This window comes from Indicator indicator, chromosome Z (assembly GCF_027791375.1).
Source record: "Indicator indicator isolate 239-I01 chromosome Z, UM_Iind_1.1, whole genome shotgun sequence".
NCBI classification, from domain to species: Eukaryota; Metazoa; Chordata; class Aves; order Piciformes; family Indicatoridae; genus Indicator; species Indicator indicator.
This window is the reverse complement of record NC_072053.1, coordinates 23,039,332-23,057,495: the sequence shown is the minus strand read 5'-3', so window position 1 is coordinate 23,057,495 and position 18,164 is coordinate 23,039,332. Positions and strand designations below refer to the sequence as shown.

Here is an 18,164-nt window from a genome sequence, read left to right as displayed (position 1 = left end):
GGCCAACATTTTTATTTGCTTTCTAATTCAAAATAAAGTCAACAACATTTTGAAATGCTGGCATTTGTTGCAGAACAGCAGTTCTTGGTTTCAGAGCAGATCTATTGAATTAAAATAATAATAATAATTAATGAACACTACTGGCCACACAAAATAGAAGTAGTGTTATCCCTAGTAAGTCATAGAATCATAGAATCAGTCAGGGCTGGAAGGCACCACAAGGATCATCTAGTTCCAACTCCCCTGCCATGGGCTGGGACACCTCACACTACCTGAGGCTGGCCGGAGCCTCATCCAGCCCTGGCCTTAAACACCTCCAGGGACAGGGTCTCAACCACCTCCCTGGACAACCCATTCCAGGGTCTCACCACTCTCAATGGTGAAGAACTTCACTTGGTATGCATGGTAATAAACTCTTGTAGAGAGACATTGTTCAGGGAGATGATGTTGTCTAAGTAATACTGTGGCATATCTCCAGGACTTTTACTTTTTTTGTAGTAAAAATAGGTCGGAACTTGGTTTTAATTTTTCTCTAAGTCCAACATCATTATTTTAGCCAAAAGTGAACCCAAGCTGCCCTCTTTAAAATTTAAAATTATTCAGATTCAAAGGGGACAGCATGATGGTAGATGTGGTCTAGAGCTAATGATGTGGGGCTATGCAATGTGGAAGAATCTGACTCAGATTTGTGGTTGACCTGTCAGTCATGTTATGTTGCCATTGATAGCATCATCTGAGTGTTTCAAGGCTCTTTGCTCTAAGTGATGAGTTGAAAGAAAAGATGGCTATTAACATTTGATTACAAAGTCTGCTAGTAATGCATGTTAAAAATGGTGATCATCAGAAATATCTACCAGTGTGAAACAAACAGGTTGCAGTGGATTCCTCTGCACAGTGCAGTAAGCAAACTGCAGTATTGTTACCTTAATGATAGGCCCCTGTGAGATAGTTAAAACAAGCGTATTAATCCTGTTTATCTTCTGCTGTGTTCATTATGGAGCTTGGAAAATAGTTTTTCATCCAGTGTTTGAATTGTCAGGATTCCTCTTGAAACCTTGTTTGCGATTCCCAGTATCACAGGGAAAGGTGTTTTTATAAAAGCTGTAAGAATTTAATACATTCCAGCAGAAGAGAGTGATCAATGGTCGTGAGCTTGGCTAGGATAGGTTTAATTATTACAAGAAGCTGGGAGGGGCCACACCCAGGGTAGCTAGCTGAGCCCTTCCAGTGGGGTATTTGCACCTTATTGACACCTGTCCTCATATGCAATGGGCAGCATGGTCTGGGGCAGGGTGCTAGTTTTGTGCACAGGAGTTCAGGGCAAGCACTGTGCTTTTATTGCTCAGTTTTTATGCGACATTAGTATTATTGTTAATCCCATAATTTCTCCTCTCTTTGTGTTCTTCTGTTAAACTCTCCTTAACTCATAGGATTTTGTCTTTTTCTACCCATTGGCCTTCCCATCTCATGGGGGCAGTGGTAGGAGGATGGCAGGGCACTGAGTGAGCAATGCCGTAAGGCTCAGTTGCCATCTGGGCCTAAACCATGACATCTATAGGATGATAGCAGAATTGCTGAAGCACTGGCATGAGCATTGCACACTTGAAAACAGACTCGTGAAAACAATGCTTTAGAGTGGAGAACAGCAAACAAACCCCTTATCCCACAGGAGCAGAGAAACAGTCTCTGCCCCCACATGCTTTCAGGAGAAAGCAAGGCTTGCTTAACTTGAAAAAAAGTGATCATTAAAGATGCAGAGGTTAATTGAACATAGGATAGATGTTGAGACGGGTTTGCCAAAAATGGGTGGTGTCAAACAATCTGCATCTCTCTTTGTAACTAATTCTATGGAAATTTCACAGGAAATTTTTTGGATTTGAGTAATGCAGCTGTTAAAGTGCTAGATTATTATCAACTGAAATGGAATTTGGGAATCAGAAATGGAGTTGGGCATGGGTGGAAGTACCAAGATGAAAAGAAGGTAATGATAGCATTCCTCAAAATGTATGATTGTCTTTAATATTTCCATGAAGGACCTTGGATTCAGCTGTAGGAGGGTGCTAGTGGAGTTTGCTGAGAACACAAAGTAAGAGACTATCATCATAACAGAGGATAGCATAGGGATAACATACAGCAAGAACTGGATGCCTTTAGTATTTAGAAATGGAGGTGAAGTTCAGTGGTATAAAGTGCAAGGTCATAATGATGGGTACATGTTCTGGTAAGGTAGGGAAGCCAGGAAAGACAGATGCTGGAGTGCCTCAGATGCTGAGCCCTCAGTGAAAAGCATCTGTGAAAAGGAGCGTAAACCTGTTGAAATGCACTGAGGCATTTTCAGCATGGGCAGAAGGGTGGTGGTGTCACTGCCCAAGGTGCAGGTAGGATATCCTTTTGGATACGCTATGCATGATCACTGATGTTCTGGAGAGGAATGAAAATTGATGCAGATTCAGACAACTACTAACTCAGGTAAATCAAAGTATGAATTGCTGAAGACATCAAGAGAGGTAGTCTTGTTTATTGTAGCACAATGAAGCATGAGACACAATGTGATTGATGTCTATAAATATCGCAAGGGAATAAATACCACAGAGGGAAAAGAGCAGTTTAGGCTAAAGGCCAGTGTTCTCACAAGAGCAGCAGTTACACATTGACTAAGTAAATTTAGGCTGGAAGTGAGAGGAGGGCTCCCTGCCATCGGAGTAGTAAAGTTTTCTAGCTTTCTGCTTTTAAGGTGGGCTTTATCAACTCTTGAACTTTTGAAAGAGAAACACATACCACTCGCAGATTCCTCCCAGGACCCCTTCAGTGGGAGAATGCCACCTTTTTAAAAGCACTCAGCATGGTCTTATCTGTTCCACTTGCTTTGTTACTGGGATTCGTGGTGCAGTGTTACGCTCCTGCTAGGTACTTGCCGGAGCCCCAGGAGCAGTCTGGTCTCAAGGCATGTGGGATGCCACTGCCTGGTAATGGGGAAGCAGGTGCTATTGCAGTATTCATTAATGGCCGCAGTGGTTATTGAGGAGTCAGAGAAGTCTTTATTCAGGGGACACATCGTCCTGACATAGGGCCACCTTGGCAGGAACATAGTCTAGTAAGCATGTCTCTTGCAGCTGTAGCCAGAGCAAATATTTCTCGCTGTGAAAGACTATTGACAGTTCTGTAGTATCTCCTGAGTACTGTTTTTTGCATTATTATGATTGTTATAATACAGGGTTTATCACATGAATGCTTTGGACTTGTTAATACTGGATTCTGAGGAAAGCAAGTGTAAGGAACAAGAAGTAGCTCAGGGAAGGTTGCTCCTGGTAAATGATTCACAGCAATGCCCAGGATGCTGTTAGGAGGATATTGCCTCTGGGATCCATCTGACTAACAAAGCTGGTTTAGCTGTGCAAGGCCAGAGGTAGAAGCCAGAAAGTACATAAAGGATAATAAGCAACATTGTCTCCATCTCTGGTAAGATGAAGCAGTCGTGCCAGGGTTGTGGTTGTGTCACAACCCTAAACCCACATAACCTCTGGTCTGGGTGCTAGGCTGTAGGTGGCAATGACAGCAGAGTATGAAGAATCACAGAGTCAAAGAATGTTTTGGTTTGGAAATGACCTTTAAAAGTTATCTAGTCTGACCTCCCTGCAGCGAGCAGGGCTCTCTCTGGTTACATCAGGTTGGTTGGAACCCCATCCAACCTGACCTTGAAGGTTTCCAGGATATGAAGCATCTACCACCAAACTGGGTACCTTGGTTCAGCGTTTCACCATCTTCATAGTAAAAAACTTCTTTCTTAGTTTAAGTTTGCCCTCCTTTAGTTTTAAACCATTAGCCTTTCTCCTGTCACTACAGGCCAAACTGAAAAATCTCTCCCCATCTTTAAATACTGAAAGGTCACAATAAGGTCACAGGGATCACAGGGTGCCAGGGGCTGGGAGTGACCTCTGGAGATCATCAAATCCAAACACCCTGCCAGAGCAGGACCATAGAATCTACTGCAGTTCACATAGGAACGCATTCAGATGGGTCTTGAAAGTCTGTGGAGAAAGAGACTCCACAACCTCTCTGGGGAGCCTGTTCCAGTGCTCCATGACCCTCACAGTAAAGAAGTTCCCCCTCATGTTGAGGTGGAACCTCCTGTGCTGTCGTTTACATCCATTGCCCCTTGTCCTGTCACAGGGTGCAAGTGAGAAGAGGCTGTCCCTTCCTTCTTGACACCCAGCCATCAGATATTTATATACATTTATTAGATCTCCTCTCAGTCTTCTCCTCTCCAGACTAAAAATCCCCAGGGCTCTCAGCCTTTCGTCATAAGGATACATGCTCCAGTCCCTTAATCATCCTGGTAGCCCTCCCCTGGACTCTCTCAAGTAGATCCCTGTCCCTCTTGAACTGGATGCAATATTCCACTAGGTCTCACTAGGGCTGAGTAGATGGGGAGAAGAACCTCCGTCGATCTGCTGGGCACACTCTTTTTAATGCACCCCAGGATCCAAATGGCCTTCTTGGCCACAAGGGCACATTGCTGTTCCGTGGATAACTTGTTGTCCACCAGGACTTTCAGGTTCTTCTCCATGGGGCTGCTCTCTAGCAGATCACCTCCTAACCTGTACTGGTGCAGTTTATTATTCCTTCCCAGGTGCAGGACTCTGCGCTTATCCTTGTTGGACCTCATCAGGTTCCTCTCTGCCCAGCTCTCCAGTCTGTCCAAGTCTCACTGAATGGCCACACAGCTTTCAGCTGTATCAGCCAAGCCTCCCAGTTTGGTATCATCAGCAAACTTGCTGAGCAGACACTGTCTGTCTGTCCCCCATCAATTTGATGAAGATGTTGAACAGGACCAGACCCAGCACTGATCCCTGGGGAGCTCCACTAGTTACAGCTTCCCAGCTGGACTTGGTACCATTGACCACCGCTCCTTGCGCTCTAATAACCAGTTCTTAATCCCTCTCACTGTCTGTTCTTCTATCCCATACTTCTTGAGCTTACTCACAAGGATGTTACCAGAGACAGTGTCAAAAGCCTTATTAAGATCAAGGCACACTACATCCACTGGTCTCCCCGCATCTACCCATTCAGTTACGACATCCTAGAATGCTATCAGATTAGTCAATTGTGATTTCCTCTTGATAAATCCATGCTGACTACTCCTGATCACCTTCTTCTCTTCCAAGTGCTTTGAGATGACCTCAAGAATGAGCTGCTCCATCATTTTTCCAGGGATGGAGGTGAGGCTCACTGGTCTGTAGTTTCCTGGAACCTCTTTCTTGCCCTTTTTGAAGACTGGATTGACATTGGCTCTCCTCCAGTCCTCAGGCACCTCTCTTGTCTGCCAGGGTTTTGAAAAAAATGATGGAGAGTGGTAGGGTGACAACATCAAAATGCAAGTGCTTGAGTTGCATGAAATTAGTAATTTCTCTTGTTAAGTACTTTAACTTTCTATATTTTTCAGTAGTGAAACTGAAGTAACAAGAATTAGCATTTCTGTGTCTGCCTTTATTATTGAATTAGGTGAATGTAAATTACCCAGGTAGTGTTTTGGATGCTCTTTAAAGTGGGGAAGTGTGTGTCTGTGGATAGCACGAGTTTCCTATTTCATTTCAAGAATCGAAAGTGCATTTTTCTTCTCAGCCAAAACCCAGTGTCCCTCAAGTGTATTAGGGATACATCAGGTGTCCAGTATCCCAATCACAGCACTGGTCAATTAACAATTTTAGCTACAGGATCACAGGTCTCCACAGACCCTTCTCTGCTCCAGGTTGAACAGCCATAACACTATTAACCTTTCTTCACAGGAGAGGTACTCCATCGCTCTGACTGTTTTTACGGCCCTCAGGATACTTGCTGCTGTGTATCTGTTTAATACACACCTTACAAGGGAAGTTGTAAAACTAGCTTTGCACATGAAGGCTTGGTGGAGAAAGGTGGGAGAAATTAGGTCCACACAAAAAGACATTTGCTAGTATAATCAAGGGAAACCACAGTGGGAAGCAGAAGTGATCCTTCAGATAGGTGAAGCAGGGAGAAATTTTCATGCTAAACAGAAATTTTCTGGAGAAACAGATTTGTTAGCAGTGTTGATACTATTTGTGAAATTGGGTCAAACTTGATGACTGATTGTATTTGAGGAAAGCAAGCAGATAAACATTTTATCTTTATATTTGCTAACAATCTTTTAGAAATATTGAAGTGTTTTGACAGTTTCAAAATAACTTTAAATGACAGCTAATTTAAAATTATGTAAATTTTAAAAAGATTAAAAAGAAAAGCATATTTAATTTGCTGCATTAGACATTAATGTTCATGTAATTTTTTTAATTAGTTAAAAAACACCCTGTTCCTATATGATTTTTTTCACATACTGTTTATTTCCTGATTTGGTTTACTTACCATTCAAATCAGAGCTGTAATTATCCCAAATTTTTCTTACTTGGATGTGCAGCCTGAAGCTCTTAGTGTATTTTCTGCTTCTTCTTTCTTTCCACATAGCAGGAGTGATGAAGAGTACTGTGTCCCTGTACCTTTTTTCAAAGGCAATTATTTTTGTTACAATTTTCTGCTTATACTTTATTGAGTAGATTACATCGTTGTGGTCTATTACTGCTGTTTCACAAGTGAAGCAGATTTCCACCTTCTATGAAAAACTAGAAAGAGTTACATTTCTGCAAATGTCACAAGACCCATCTCCTACCTGCAGCTTTCTCTGATTTAAGATGGTTATTTTCCTTGCATTTTCAACGTTATATTCAATATAAATTTTCTACAGTGTGTCTGTTTGACTAATGCATTGTGGAATGTACTGAGCACAAGGTACTATGGCAACATACAGCAGCAGCTGTGTGCAGTTTCGTATACTTTGGTTGTCTATTCTCTTCCACTGCATACTGACTTTGTATCTTCACTGGATGGAACGAAAAAACAAACAAACAAAAAAAAACCAACAACAACAAATAGAACTATTTAGAGCTGTTTATCTCAAAGAGAATGGAAATTGCTTTGCTCTGTGTTTGGTAGCAAAGGATTCAAAAATAAGTGAGATTTTGTTTAACTTTGAAGTATCTGCAAGAAGAAAACATTCATTTTGCAGGCTATGCTTTTAGGCTAAAAAAATGAAAACATCTTTTACCTATTTAATGAAGCAATTTAGATTTATTGTCGTATCTATTTCAGTGGAAATTGTGCAATGGTGCTTGAAATTCCATTACAGCAGAGTGATAGTGCTGGCAGCCAGAAGTTTCTTAAACTGCCTTCCACCTAGTTGCTCTGCTTTCCTTGATAGTCACATATAGTTTTTTAGTAACCTTTCCAGTTATTTAAAAGTGTGATTTTTTTTTTTTTCCATAACCACTCTGCTAATTTCTTTATGTTTCGAGGTTCTGGGCAGTGCTAACCACTGGTAAATGCCACTTCCTCCTGTTTTCTCTGACAGACTGTTTCGTTTTTCTCCGTGTTACATTTTGGAATATTTCACAGAAGCACAGAATATCTGATTGGAAGAGACCTCAAAGATCACCCAGCCCAACCTTCTACCTAGCACTGAAGGGTCAACACTAAACTGTGTCCATAAACGCCAGGTCCACACACTGCTTGAACACCCTGGGTGCTCCCTACTGCCCTGGGCAGACCATTCCAATGTTTGATAACCCTTCCAGTGAGGAAATATTTTCTAATATCCATCCGGAACCTTCCTTGATGCAGCTTGTAACGATTTCCCCTAGTTCTGTCACCATGCTCAAGAATGTGAGTTTTGTAATGAGGGGCTGAATTGTCAGCAGCAAGTTAAATTGAAGAATGGAGTAAATGGACAGCTCCATACCAGGAGTCCCCCTACCAAGTTCCTCAGCAGGAGAGCTTTTCCGAAAGGTCTTGTGGTAACTCTCAGAGAAAATGGAAGCTTGGCTGTGAATAGTCTAGTACTCGCTACAACATACACTTGTGACAAAGCAGTTCCTTCTCTGCAGTCAGCTCTTACACCTGATTTGAATGGTTTAATACAGTGGTTTTAATGTAATGAGAGTATGAATAAATCATAATTATTTTTTTAAGAACTAGAAGAGAGGGAGAAAAAAGCCCCAAACCTATAGCTATTCTCTTGATTGGTGACAGATGTTTTCTTAAATAAAGCAATGTTTTTGCTATTTCACAGGCAGTGGATTAAATTCAGTTCCTATTTCCATATGTGGTGGTTTGGCCCTGACTGGGTGCCAAATGCCCTCCAAAGCCGTTCTATCGCTCCCCGTCTTAGATGGACAGGAGAGAGGATAAAATACAACAGAAGGCCCATAATAAGATACAAGTTAATAATGCAAAGCAAAAGCAAAGGCTACGTATGGAAGCAAAAGCAAACAGAGATTTTAGTCTCTACTTCCCATCAGCAGGTGGTGGTTGGTTCTGGGAAGCAGGGTTTGACATGTCACAGTTGCTCCAGAGGACAGACACCATCAATAAAATGTCACCCCACTTCCTTCTTTCACTTAGCTTATATACCTGAGCTGATGGCATGGAATACCCCTTCAGCCAGTTTGGGTCAGCTGGCCCAGCTGTGTCTTCTCCCAAGATCTTGCACACTCTTTGGTGTACACTTGGGGTGGGAAAATGTTGGAAAAGCACAGCCCTGGTGCTTAGTTCAGTAGTAGCCAAAACACTGATGTGTTATCAATACCCAGCTACAGTACTGCAAAACACAGCACTAGAAAGATGCTCTGGGGAGAATTAACTACAGCTCAGCCAAACCAAATACACCGTAGTTCACAGTTGCTGTCATTTCTTTTAATTTCTTGAATAGTCAAATTTCTGTGTGGAACTCGGACCAGGACTGACTGTTTTAAGCAGGTAAACTATACAATGTTCAGACATCTGTGGGAATGGCTGTTCAGGCTTGGTTTTGTGTGTGACCTCCAAAGAGATGACTGATTATCTTAGATGGCATAGGTTTGAAGAGACCTTGAAAATATCTAGTTGCATCACCCTTGCTATGTGCAGGGACACCTTCTACTAGGTCAGGCTGCTCAAAGCCCCATCAAACCTAGTTTGAGCACTTCAGGGAGGGGACACTTGCAGCTTCTCTGGGTAGCATAGCTTCGTTGAGTGTCTCACCACCTGCACAGTGAATAATTTCTTTCTGATACCTAAACTAAATCCGCTCTCTTTCAGTTTGAAACCATTAACTCCTCACCCTATCACTATACTCCCTGGTAAAGGGTCCCTCCCCATCTTTCCTGTTAAGCTCCCTTTCAGTACTAGCAGGACACTGTAAGGTCTCCCTGGAATCTTCTCTTCTCCAGGCTGAGCAACCCCAGCTCTCTCAGCCTGTGCTGATAAGGAAGGTGCTCCAGCCCCTGATCATCATTGTGGCCCTTCTCTGAGCCTGACTGAGCATGTTTGAGTCTTTCTTATGCTGAGGACCTTAGACTGTAACACTGTACTCCGGGTAGGGTCTCATAAGAGCATGTGGGTAGCCGCTAACCTTTCAGCTCTGGCATTGCCCACTTCATTTCTCCACTACACTGTCCAAGACAGTAGCCAAAAATACTAGAGTCACTTCATTAATGAGGTGTTTTATACTACATGGTTGACTAAGTCTTTCCCAGCTGCCTGCATTCCTAGCACTATTAGTTAATATCCAAGGTCAAATAGCTAAAATCAGCACAACAGTGTAAAATAGGGTCCTGAACTGTATTCACCTCTAGATCCATCATTTGCTGCTATTAAATACCCCATTGCTTTTTTTGTACAAGCATAGAGGTGGTTCAATATATTCAACTGAAATGTTCCATGAAGGAAAGAGAGAAAAGGCCCTTTTGAGCTTGTTCCTTCCCTTAAAAGTGAAACCCAGAAAGCCAACAACCACTCAATAAGAGAACAAAGACATCTGGCCCCTGGTGACTGCAAAGTACAGTACTATGATCAATTATGTTAAAATATTCATCTGACCCCAGCACAGTAATCTGTGTCATCTGATTAAATGCATTTCTAAACTGTGTAAGGCAATTGGAGATGACTGAATTCTAGACAAGCATTTCAGAAGAATAAATTCTTGGATATTAATGTAGGTAGTTCTTGTAGCATGACAGCTACAGAATCTGGGGAAAGAAATTCCCATTATTCAAGAATATTAATAACCAAATTTCACCCAGTGTTGCCCAAATTTTCTGATTCTTCTGTCTGATCAATTGGTAGTCCCAATTTTGTGGCCATGCTGCTGCTGCCTAGAGAGAATCTCATGGTTAAGGAAGTGCCTTTACAGTCCATTCATGCTAAGCTCACATAAATCTCGCTTCAGTGTGTTTGTTCCTTGGCTGTGCCAGTTCAGTAGTTTGGTAGGTCCTGTTAAAAATAAAATCTAGTCCATGAACTGGTCCATTCTGGACAGGAAAAGCAAAAATGGCTAATTTGCATTTAGTAATCCAGGCCATTTCCATGTGCTGGTTATTATTTACAGAATCACAGAATCATCAACCGGGGTGGAAAAGACCTCAGAGATCACCAAGTCCAACCTATCACCTAACACCACCTGACAACTAAACTATGGCTCGAAATGCCACATCCAGTCTTTTATTGAACACCTCCAGGGACAGTGACTCCACCACCTCCCTGGGCAGTCAATTCCACTGGCCAATACTTTCTGTGAAGAACTTTCTCCTCACCTCAAGCCTAAACTTCCCCTGGCGCAGCTTGAGACTGTGTCCTCTTGTTCTGGTGCTGGTTGCCTGGGAGAAGAGACCAATCCCCTCCTGTCTACAACCTCCTTTCAAGTAGTTGTAGAGAGGAATAAGGTCTCCCTTGAGCCTCCTCTTCTCCAGACTAATCAAGCCCAGCTCCCTTAACCTCTCTCTCCTCACAGGGCTTGTGCTCCAGACCTCTCACCAGCCTCATTGTCCTTCTCTGGACACAGTCGAGCAACTCAATGTCCTTCTCAAATTGAGGAGCCTCGAACTGGGCACAGTACTCAAGGTGCAGCCTAACCAGTGCTGAGTCCAGGGGCAGAATGACTTCCCTGCTCCTGCTGCCCACACTATTCCTGATACAGGCCAGGATGCCATTGGCTCTCCTGGCCACCTGGGCACACTGTTGGCTCATGTTCAGCCTACTGTCAACCAGCACCCCCAGGTCCCTTTCTGCCTGGCTGCTCTCCAGCCCCTTCAACCCCAGCCTGTAGTGCTCCATGGGGTTGTTGTGGCCTAAGTGTGGAACCGGGCACTTGGACATGTTAGTCCCTACAGGTCTATCTGTATAACTGAGAGAAAGGTAAAGTTTGATCATGGAGCAGAAACAAAAGAGCTGATATGTACAAGAACAGGACATGAAACAGTTTTGCCACAGAATGATGTGCTGTAGAATGGTGCTTAAGATTCGTATTCTGCAGGGAAGGTTATTTACTGGCAAACAATAAATCTTTAGAGGGAGAACAGTGAGGACATAGTGAGCAGCACACTTTAACACCATTATTTTTGGTGTCTTCTATTTGTGGGTACCCCAGCTGAAGCTAATGAGGATGTATATGGAGAGATGTTCTGAATACAGAGGAAAGTTGTGACATCTCCACCACAGGGGGCTTCGGAATACTGATTACATTGAACATTTACCAGGAGCAGTTTCTATCATTGATCTTTGTGTAGCTGACCCTGGCCAAGATGCAGTGGATGAACTTAAGCACATTTTCAAGGTTCTTCCCAGTCATGATTTTTATGATATGCACAAGACATGCGTTACTCCCACTGGAGAGATGAATTCTCAGCATCCTGGAAAAGCTAAAGTCAGCATGTGCTGAATTACAGCTCCAGAATTAATCACAGTTCTTGCAAATGTGGATAAAATTGGATGAAAGGGGGGAGGTTCAAGTGTATATAAATTTACATTTAGGCTGATGTGACTACATCCCTCTGGAAAGACGTGCTGTTTTTTTAAACAATAACACCTGTGTGGAAAAGGCTGCAGGGAGTCAGGCTGTGCACTTTTCTGGAGAGGGAAGAAGTGCCACACATCACTTTGCCCTGACCAGGTAAACCTTATGTTCTCCCTGGTGTTACTGGTAACGGACACTTAATGCTAGGCGTTGTCCCACTCTGTGAATGAGACCAGTTTCTCATTCTGGGCTGGCTCTCAATACTCCAAAAGAGAACCTGTTCTCTGCCTTCAGCAATCAAACTATCTTTAAGCAGTGCACAACCCTTTCATTTCATGTTTATGAAATTGCTCTTTATCCTCCTCTCCCTTGAAGGCTCTGCCTAGAGGAATGCCTGTTTTTCCGTTGGAGGTCCTGTCTTCTGTCACGTTCTCAGGATTTAATGACTCAGCCATTAAAAACCAAAGCAACACAACAATCAAGCAAAAAAACCCAGGAAGAACACAACAAACCACCCCACTCTCTGAACTAAAATAGCTTAAGAGCACATTTTCTAAATGCTTTTTAATGCAGTTAGCTAGGTCATATTTTCTATCTGAAGGCTTGTAATGGGACTCAGTTTTGCTCATGAAGTGAAGTTATTTGAATATTTAATATTTTAAACAAAATTCACTTCAGATCTTGGATAGTTTTATTGTTTTTTTTTTCTTAATAAAAAGGTCTTGAAATTTCAGTAGCCTTGGAAAAGGAGTTGGGTGTTTTGTAGTTTAGGGCTGTGTTTTTCAGCTGAGTTCTTTAGTGCATCAGAAAATGGTTTCTGCTTGTAATGAAATACTTTAATAAAGTATCTAACAAAGCTGGGACTAGATTTTACTTGGTTGTAAATGAAAATCACTGTAACAATGCCCTATGAGAAAGTACATGCCTTCTCAACAGAAAAAAAGGCTGGAAATGGTGATGTAGGGTATGTTTGCATGGATGATCTAAACCACCCTGATACCCAAGCCATGCCCAAATGATTAGTACCTCTAACTGACTTGGTGAGGTACCTTCTAGAGAAAAGCTTTGTTCTCAGAAGAAATGTAGCCACATTAAATATCTCTGCATAGCGTTTTGTTGTCAGTGTAGGTGCATCCCTACTGCCCAGATCTCCTTCCCTCTACCCCTTCTTGTGAAGACTTTCTGGCAGGTTCAAGAGCATCTGTGGGTGACTGCTGGGCAATGTGGGTGGCAGAGTGCATCTGGCCTCTGGTGTTGAGGTGCAGTAGCTGGGGCTGGACCACATTCCTTCCCCCAGGGTCTCTCCACATTCCAGTAACATCACTATCATCCTCCTGCTCTCTTGCCTTCCTGAGCAAGTGGGACAACAGTTTGGTACCTCCTAGTTCCCATTCAGTGCAAATTATTACCTTTATCAATGATATGGATGAGGGGATTAAAGGTACTCTCAGAAAGTTTGCAGATACCAGCAAGCTGGACAGGAGCATTGATCTGCTAAAGGGTAGGAAGGCTTTGCAGAGGGACCTGGACAAGCTGGATTGATAGTGCAAGGCAAACATGTTTGAAGTTCAACGAGCCTAAATTCTTGGATCCAGCATGTAGGTCACAGCAACCCCATGCAATGCTACAGGTTTGGGAAAGAGTGACTGGAAAACTGCCCAACAGAAAAGGACCTGAAGTATTGGTGGACAGCCAGCTCAATATGAGCCAGCAGGGTGCTCAGGTGGCCAAGAAAGCCAACCGCATACTGGCCTGTACCAGGAACAGTGTGGCCAGCAGGACTAGAGAGGTGATCATCCCCCTGTACTCAGCACTGGTGAGACAGCACCTTGTGTTTAGTTTTGGGCCCTTCCACCACAAGAAAGACGCCGGGGTGCTGGAGCGTGTGCACAGAAGGGCATTGAAGCTGGTGAAAGGTCTAAGAGAACAAGTCCTGAGAGAAGCAGCTGAAGGAACTGGGGTTAATTGGTCTGGAGAAGAGGAGGCTGAGGGGGGGAGGCCTTATTAATCTCTACAACTACCTGAAAGGAGGTCATAGTGAGGTGGGTGTTGGTCTCTTCTTCCACATGGTAAGTGACAGGACAGGAGGAAATTTGCACCAGGGGAGGGTTAGGTTGAACATTAGGAAACATTTTTTTCCCTGAGAGGGTTGTCAAACACTGATACAAGCTGCCCAGGTAAGTGATGGAATCATTATTCCTGGAGGTACTTAAAATATGTGTAGACAATGGTGCTTGGGAACATGCTTTAGTAGCCAACTTGGTAGTGTTAGATGAATGGTTGGATTCAATGGCCTAAAAGGTCTTTTCCAGCCAAAATGATTCTATGAATCTATGAAATAAATTATATATTTTACATACTTCTTCAGGACAGATGAAATTTCAGACAGATTGTTGATCCTAATACATAGTCAAACCCAGGTAACATGCCGTTCCTGTTATTTCAGGCAGCTGCTAAGGCCCGCCAGTGCTGTGGCTTTCCCATCCCCACCCTGCACATATTGCTATCCCTCCTCTCCTTCTGAATGTGGAAAAAGGAGTTGACGTCAGATGCTGATTTGTGGGGCAGTGCTCCACTGGCCTGGAAGCATCGGATGTGGTTGATGGAGCACCATTAAAATGAAAACAGGGCCACAGGTGGAGACTCCTCTCTTTCCCTCTGCATTGGTTTTGCTGATGAGCATGCCTTCTCTCTGGTCCTAGGCTAAGACAAGCAGCCCCATTCTGAGTGTGGCTTTTGCAACCCTTAAAAGTTAGAAAGAATCCCTCTGAAGAACTGAAATTGTGTCTGCAAAGGCTGGACAACAGCCTCTGTGTGTGTCCACACAGCTGAGGGATGCACACAACTTTCGTAAGTTTAAGGGCTGACGATATTCTGCAACTGTCAGCTTTTCCAGATGCCTGGATTTTAGTTTGTAGCATGTCAACATGGGACTTTTCTTCTTGTATGCCTCTCAAAACATTTTCTCATGGTGCTGAAACTCCACAACACATCACTGAAGTCAGTAAGACTCCCGACCAACTCATCCAGCTTTTACTGTGTCATTTATAGTGCAGGCAAGGGGACTTCAGGGTGACTTCAGGAGAGCTAGAGCCAGTCCTACATGCAGTTTCAGTAGTGGCATTGCTGTAATTTTGCTTAACACAACAGGTTTTTATTAGGAAAACTCAGTATACTCAACCAGTGAAGCTGTAGATGTAGTTACAATATGACAGCACCACTGTAATTAGTGGGATAGAGGTTACTGACCTTGAGTATCTGCAAGTGTGGCCTGTACTTACATGGCTGGCCTGTCCTCAGCCTTCTAGGGCTGGAATCTGAACCATTGATGCCAGAGCTCCAATAAAACCCTTCAGCACAGACATCAATATCCTCAATAAGATGGTCAGGACCTACCTAACACAGAGGAGGCAGTGACACTGTCAGGGTGTACAATCTGGGAGGCTTGCATATGCTCACACAGAGAATCATTTCTTACTAAGATAGCAAGAATATCTGTGGAGACCACGGTGCTGGGTTTCTGTGAGTACAGGCATGTAGGTGGCTGCCACACAGCATGGTTTGTGTTTCTCTGACTAAAACCCTTAATGAGAACAATTACTTGTTTGAAGCATGCAGAGACTGGAAATTACAAGGAAGGCTGAACAAGGTTGTGCTGCTATCACAAAGACACCCTGAGGAATGTTAAAGCAGACTTATTTTAGTAATTACTGTGAGCGTGTGAGATATTTGTACTGAAACTGAGCGATGTGTGATTTCTTGCAGTCACTGATGTAATCCACTTTCAGTATGGCACTATGGGAGAAAGATGATCTGTATGGGTTTTTTTTCTATCATAAGCAGTTGCATGGCCTAGGTCAGATCCTTGAGGTCAGTGGAATCTTTTGTTCAGGTTTGGTTTTGTTGGTTTGGTTTGTTTTGTTTTTTCCACAGAAATGTGTTCTTTGGCTTTGCTATGCAAATAAGCTTTATGTTGGATAATCTGACTCAGTCTTTGACATATCTTTGAATGTTGTCTCCTGAACAAAATATTTCTGTGATTTGATCTAACAATTTGCTTATGTGTCCTTGTGTGAAGTGTCAGTAAAATACAAATAACCCATTTAACTAATCTCTTGCATGTGAAGATATAGTAGAATTTTCAGCTTCTCTGAGCTGCGTTTTCTCACCTTGGTGGTCCATGCTGTTCTGCTGGGATCTGTCCTGATTCTGTTTGCTCATGATCTTTTCAAACATTCCAGGCATTGCTGGAGATTGAACACCTGATCTGTGCCAGTTACAGTTCCAAGGAGCACAGCTTTTCAAGATTAATAAGCTTAAATTTAAAGATGCTGGCTGGATTCCTACCTAGCAGAGTGCTTATGTTCACTATTATGAGCTCATGTGCATAAACATATGCTTCGGTCATACTGAATCGATGAGTGAAACAAAATGTGTTGCTGGGATTAAATGTGGTTCTTATAGTGGATTCAAGCACATTTTATTCTGAAACAAAACCTTAGTGTTGTGCATTCTTCTGTAAAATCATAGAGGGAGCTAATTATAAATGCTTGGGTGTTTTTCTCTACTACATTGTTTTTAAAAATGACTGATTTCAGTGGGTACTGACAAGTAAAATCTGTGTTTGCTAATGGTTGTTTTCTTTAGACTGTGTTCCTAAAGATCTTAGGAGCAAATGCAGGTTCAGCAATTTCAACTTGATTTAAATTTCTGTCAGACCAACATTTTACATCTACCATGCCTCTTTGAAGGAGGCTGTACAATGTGCTTGATAAGGCAAAATCACAAATTTATAGATTTTAGAACAGAGTGGAAACATAGTGTTCATCTAAACTGACTGCAACCCTGTGCAGTTCCTTTTATTTAACTGAGCAGCTTAAGGTTGACCAGGAATGTATTTTTGGAATGGCATCCAGGCTTGATTGGAAGACTCCCAAGTCCTGGTAGAGTTCGTCACGGTTGTTAGTTTGTTCCAATGGTCAATTACCCGTTCTCTGAAAAATCTGCGTTACTGTTTTTGGAACTCTGTTTAACTTCTGACTTCTGAAAACTGGATGTTGCTGCTTGACCTTTTCAGCATGACTGGAGGCCCTTTATTTTCCCATAGAGAAAAAATTCATTACACTCACAAAAACAGTAAGACATTTTTGCACCCCAGTATTCCCATGCTAAGCTTCCGCCATAATAAAGATATCATAGGAAAGCGTCTGTGTGACTGTTGTACTTTTTATATTGGTTACTAACCACTGCTTTATGACTAAATATATTTCATGGCTAGGATATTAATACTCAAAAAATAAAATGTATTCAGTATATGCTTTACTTATACTGTAGAAATCAGTGTGCCCCAAAATAGTATTTTCAGTATTTCCTTGAACATATCAACCATACCTTGCAAATTACTTGAGTTCTATAGGTTTGTTTGTTTGGGGTTTTTATTGTTTGTTTGTGGGCATTTTTGTGTGTAAACGATTCAATGGAGTCATATGGCCAGATGAAATCAAAAAGGTATCTGGTCCATGCCCTTGACCCTAGGCAAGATCAATAATTACTGTGAGCTTGTATGATCCTTCTTTCATTCTTTTCTACTGAGAAGTTTAAATGCAATCAACATATTATTTCCATACAAAATGGAAACTGTGAAAAGAAGGGTTTTCAAAAAGCTTGAAAACTAACCTGTGCCCTTTCTAATATGGTTTCCTTAGAAACCAAATAAGGCCAATGGGAGTCATTATTAGTAAATCCTATTTCAACGTATTTGCCTTGCTGCTTTAAGAGTAATTATTTTTCCTGTTTTCTCCTTAGGGCTCTTCCTGCAATGATGCAGTGGGTCCGAACTCAGAAACCAGGAGAAAGTGGTGTGAATATTATCACTGCAGATTTTGTAGAACTTGGTGACTTTATCAGCACAGTCATAAAGCTCAACTACATCCTGGATGAAGGTGAAGATGACACGACTTGATAGTATTACAATATGTGTGTTGTTGAGTTATTTAGATGTGAAAAAAAGAGAAAAAAAAAAGATTGCATTTTAAAATAATTATCTTGTAAAACACTAATCTTCCTATAACACGCTGAAGTGTTTAGGGCTTTAGTGGGTGGATGTAGGGAAAATGTTTTAATCAATTATGATAATTTTTTACATTTGTGTTTCATGTGAAGAGCAAAACTAAATGTGTTTACAGTGTTTGATTAAAGAAGGCCATTTACTTGTTTTCCATGATGTACCAAATGTGATTCATATGTCTTCTATGGTTCTGAACAGTGCCAAGAAATTTGCTGCTTTTGGACAGTGGGATGTATATTGCCCTCTGCTTGCCCACACACA

The 18,164-nt window shown here is 42.2% G+C and overlaps 1 protein-coding gene across 1 annotated transcript in view; it reads left to right on the top strand.

Moving 5' to 3' along the window:
* Positions 1 to 17,798, top strand: part of PLCXD3 (phosphatidylinositol specific phospholipase C X domain containing 3) — a 96,999-nt gene extending 79,201 nt beyond the window's left edge. The window contains exon 3 of the mRNA XM_054398083.1: positions 17,642 to 17,798. Within this exon, the coding sequence (XP_054254058.1) occupies positions 17,642 to 17,798 (157 nt within the window). The remainder of the gene's footprint in view (positions 1 to 17,641) is intronic.
* Positions 17,799 to 18,164: the final 366 nt, after the last annotated feature.